Source organism: Montipora capricornis, chromosome 10, assembly GCF_036669925.1.
Source record: "Montipora capricornis isolate CH-2021 chromosome 10, ASM3666992v2, whole genome shotgun sequence".
NCBI lineage: Eukaryota > Metazoa > Cnidaria > Anthozoa > Scleractinia > Acroporidae > Montipora > Montipora capricornis.
This window is the reverse complement of record NC_090892.1, coordinates 46,469,483-46,474,482: the sequence shown is the minus strand read 5'-3', so window position 1 is coordinate 46,474,482 and position 5,000 is coordinate 46,469,483. Positions and strand designations below refer to the sequence as shown.

General features: G+C 42.5%; 1 protein-coding gene across 1 annotated transcript in view; it reads left to right on the top strand.

The window, feature by feature from the left end:
- Positions 1–3,420: 3,420 nt before the first annotated feature.
- LOC138019713 (uncharacterized) overlaps positions 3,421–5,000 on the top strand; it is a 2,637-nt gene continuing 1,057 nt past the window's right edge. Inside the window, exons 1-2 of the mRNA XM_068866580.1 lie at positions 3,421–4,088; positions 4,829–5,000. The exon at positions 4,829–5,000 is cut by the window's right edge and continues 1,057 nt beyond it. Of these exons, the coding sequence (XP_068722681.1) occupies positions 3,479–4,088; positions 4,829–5,000 (782 nt within the window). The 5' untranslated portion in view covers positions 3,421–3,478. The remainder of the gene's footprint in view (positions 4,089–4,828) is intronic.

The following is a 5,000-nucleotide window of genomic DNA, read 5'->3' as shown; positions in this document are numbered from 1 at the left end:
CCACCGCAGTCACAAATGACAACCTTGCCATGACTTTGTTATTGGAGCCACGTCCCGTTGCCATATCTCCCTATTTTGCCAAATTCCTCTTTCCCTTCTTTATGCTGGTTATTAATTTTCTAAAATCATTAAAATTCAAGAAATGAACTTTTCTAATTTGAGGTCAAACGTTTGAAACAGCACTAGAGATCGAATTCTTTTTTCACTAATTTTTGTTCATCACATTTGCCAACTTTTATGGGCCCCCTCACTGCTTTGTGCTTTGCCTCGATGGCGATAGTGGCAAAATTGTCATTTTGGCCATATTTGCCAAATTCGCCGCATTCGCCAACTTTTATGGGCCCCCTTCACTGCTTTGTGCCTTGCCTCGTTGGCGATTGTGGCAAAATTGTCATTTTCGCCATATTTATCAAATTCGCCGCTTTCGTCAACTTTTATGGGCCCCCTTCACTGCTTTGTGTTTTGCCTCGTTGGCGACTGTGGCAAATTTGTCATTTTCGTCATATATGCCAAATTTGCCACCTTCGCCAACTTTTATGGGCCCCCTTCACTGATTTGTGCCTTGCCTCGTTGGCGATTGTGGCAAAGTTGTCATTTTTGCCATATTTGCCAAATTTGTCAGTATCGCCAACTTTCATGGGCCCCCTTATTGCTTTGTGCTTTGCCTCGTTGGCGATTGTGGCAAAATTGTCATTTTCGCCATATTTGCCAAATTCGCCACTTTCGCCAACTTTCATGGGCCCCCTTCACTGCTTTGTGTTTTGCCTCGTTGGCGATTGTGGCAAAATTGTCATTTTCGCCATATTTGCCAAATTCGCCGCAATCGCCAACTTTTATAAGCCCCCTTCACTGCTTTGTGCTTTGCCTCGTTGGCGATTGTGGCAAAATTGTCATTTTCGCCATATTTGCCAAATTCGCCGCAATCGCCAACTTTTATAAGCCCCCTTCACTGCTTTGTGCTTTGCCTCGTTGGCGATTGTGGCAAAATTGTCATTTTCGCCATATTTGCAAAATAAGCCGCTTTCGCCAATTTTTATGGGGTCCCTTCACTGCTTTGTGCTGTGCCTCGTTGGCGATTGTGGCAAAATTGTCATTTTCGCCATATGAGCCAAATTCGCCGCAATCGCCAACTTTTATGAGGCCCCTTCACTGCTTTGTGCTTTGCCTCGTTGGCGATTGTGGCAAAATTGTCATTTTCGCCATATTTGCCAAATTCGCCGAAATCGACAACTTTTATAAGCCCCCTTCACTGCTTTGTGCTTTGCCTCGTTGGCGATTGTGGCAAAATTGTCATTTTGGCCATATTTGCCAAATTCGCCGCTTTCGCCAACTTTTGTGGGGCCCCTTCACTGCTTTGTGCTGTGCCTCGTTGGCGATTGTGGCAAAATTGTCATTTTGGCCATATTTGCCAAATTTGCCGTATTCGCCAACTTTTATGGGGCCCCTTCACTGCTTTGTGCTTTGCCTCGTTGGCGATTGTGGCAAAATTGTCATTTTCGCCATATTTGCCAAATTCGCCGCTTTCTCCAACTTTTTTGGGGCCCCTTCACTGCTTTGGGCTTTGCCTCGTTGGCGATTGTGGCAAAATTGTCATTTTCGCCATATTTGCCAAATTCGCCAACATTTTCTCTTTTTTGCCATTTTTGTTGTTGTGGACATATCTCAGATAGAGGAGAGGAAAGCTAAGAAAGTGACGATTAACAACTGCCGAACAAGGGCAGGAAAGAAAGAAGCGGAGAACCATTGTGCTGAAGTAAACATTGAAGTAGAGAGAAATATTAGAACAGGTAAGAGAATTTTGTGGATAGAATGGCCCAGAAAGCAGAGGAGGCGGCAGCAAGTGGGAACATGAAAAAGCTTTATGACATAACCAAGAAGCTTTCAGGAAAGTCTGAACGAATAGAACGTCCGGTCAAAGATAAGAACGGAAATTTCTTGATGGGTGCGGATAAGCAGCTAAGTAGATGGCCAGAACACTTTGAGGAGCTTCTTAACAGACCAGCTCCAGCATATTCACAGATCATTTGTCTTTTTTGTCACTTGCTGGCAGGTAACTTTGTGCGTTGGCCAGGCTTTCTTAAGACATTCTTGATTGATCTAGCGCTTTTGTCACACAAACATCAGCAGATGCAGGAAAAAACATCGGGCCTGCAGCGCACCTCAGTGCAAGTAAGACAGACGCTCAATAAACAGAAGACAAAGATCCTGAGAATCAATGCAGGCACTGATGAGCCAGTCAAGATTGAGGGGGAGGAACTGGGGGAATTGGAGTCTTTTACCTATTTGGGTAGTGTAATGGACAAAAGTGGGGGAACAGACGCAGATGTGAAAACTATGATCGGTAAGGCACGATCAGCATTTACCATGCTAAAAAAGACCTGGAGCTCCAAAGTAATCGGTACAACCACCAAGATACGTTTGTTTAATTCAAACGTTAAGTCGGTATTGTTGTATGGAGCAGAAACATGGCGGACAACCAAGGCATCTATGAAGCGGATCCAGATCTTTATGAATCAGTGCTTACGTAGAATCCTAAAAATCCATTGGCAAGAGACTATCAGCAATGAGAACCTATGGGCAAGGACGCAGCAGACGCCAATGGAAGAGGACATTCGATGAAGGAAAAGGAGATGGCTTGGTCATACGCTACTCAAACCATCTGCCGGTAGCATTGGCCGTCAAGCCCTGAACTGCAACCCCCAAGGTCAAAGAAAGAGAGGGAGACCACTGAACACCTGGCGGCGGGAGCTTGAAAAGGACATTTAAAGGACTGGACACATGGAAACAACTTGAAAGGATAGCTCAGCACAGGGGAGGCTGGAGAGTTATTATTGTTGAATTGTTTCTTTATTCAACTTTGCGCCGAGTTGTGTCCTCTCCCGACTTGTAATCGCTCTTAACCAGTAGAAGTGGCACCAAGCTAAATATTTGACTCCAAGAAAGTAAAGACGATGTAAAATGAGGGGTCACTATTCCGCAGTACCCTAAATAAAATTTTAAAAATCACTAAAATTTTATGCTAATAAATTCTACCTTAAGTTTCTTTTGATAATATTTTAAATTATCTGCTTTTATCCATGTATACTTTCATGTAGTAAAAAATGTGTTAGACATTGTATGTACCAGGAGCCAATTCATCTGATATACCCATCGCAAAAAGACAGTGTCATCGTATAATTAAAATTATAGTTTATTGTCTATTATAGCATTTACCCAAACTCTTTAGTTTCTCGTAACATAATTTGTATAATCGGATTAAATTAACTTAAATGAATAAATTAAAAAAAAAGATTTCCGAAAGTATTTCGTCATCTTAATTGTGCAACGTGCTTGACACGCGCACAAAGAGGAATTTCGGGGAAACCTATCTCGTTTCCGAGAAATTATAAATAGTAACAACAACATAAATTAGCCGGCCATTGTTAAAATCCTTCTTGAAACAAGAGAGAAACTTTTTCCTCGAAAGGATACGACGTTGATGATGCTCAGGACAGACCAGTGTTGGCGCTGTGATACGATATGTCCAGACAGGATCTATTGCGACAAATGCAAGCTAGCGTATTACTGCAGCGATGCATGCAAAGGAAGCGATGAATTTCGACATCAAGTAGATTGTCACACAGCTAGACTGAAAAGGAAATGCTCTTCATGCGGAAAGAAAAGCACTGAATTGCAGCAGTGTGGAAGCTGTTTGCGAGCTTGGTATTGCAATCAAGAATGTCTTAAGAAAGCCTGGCCAACGCACAAAGTTACCTGCCAACAAGTGACAAAAAAGACAAATGATCTGTGTGATAAAGTGAGGGCTCGTTTTGCCTTTAAAGATTCCGCACGCTTGCAAGGAATGGGAACTGTGTATTACTGGGGTAATTTTCCCGCCACCGATCTCATCAACCTACCACTGAACGAAGGCCGCGATTATTCCAAACCACTGTCGGTTCTGGTTTCCGGGGTTGGAGATCCGAGGAATGTCGTGCTTTCCTTGGCTCAGCTTTCAGAATCCTATGAAGCCGAGCTCAATTTTGTTCTGAACGACATCTGTGCTTGCACACTGGCCAGGACAGTTCTTATTTTGTATTTGCTTTTAACAGGTAAATCAAAACTTGCTTTCCTGTTGATAATTAACTCTTTGCTTAGGAAGGGAGGTGAAACTTATGGGAGAAACGGTGTTGATGAAAGAGGGAAAGCGTTGCCGGAGTCTGGCGAGAGAACACTCAATTTCAGCCAGTGTATTTCTGACTCTATTTCCGTCCGCTTGACTCGTCTCTATATGTGGGTTGTGTTTGTTGGTTTCCTACTATGCTCGGCCTTAAATAATCTCCATCTGTTTCCCTCATGAAAAACCAACCTTCGACTGGATTTAATTAGATCTGCTTTGGCTGATTTTAAGCTTCCCTAATTAGCGCTAATTACTGAGAGCAATTTGGTTCCCGCGGCTCTATAACCTACAGTAGGCCTAGAGACAAGTGCTTCTTAATACCTTAGAATTAAATCATTAATTTCTCAGTACAGATATCATTCAAAGGGGACTTGTACCAGTAACATGTTTCAGTTGCTAAAATGATCGGAGGGTCGTTCTGTGACAGCCATTAAAACGTGATTTGTTAGATGCCATTAGTTATTTGCCAACAATATTTCCAACATTGACCCCCAAAAATGTGTCGTCTTTCCTACTTATATTCACCGTGCAAGAGTCCTTTTAGTGCTCAGGCCAAAGTTCTCATAAAAAAGATTCCTTTTAAAGTTGAGACTTTTAGTCAGTTTGTTACCTTGCGTTATGCTTAACTTTTATTATTATTATTACTATTCATGTTTTTAAATTTAACGGCAGGAGGAGAACAAGTCGCAGCATCAGTAACACAGATTTGGTATTCTCTTCGGCTCAGCGAGGAAGACTTCCAGCTAGTGATTCGGACCCTGCAGGAATTAATCAAAGCATCGAGCCTTGAAGAACTGACACAAGGCAGGATGAAGATGCCTCACAGTCACTTGCAGAGGATTAC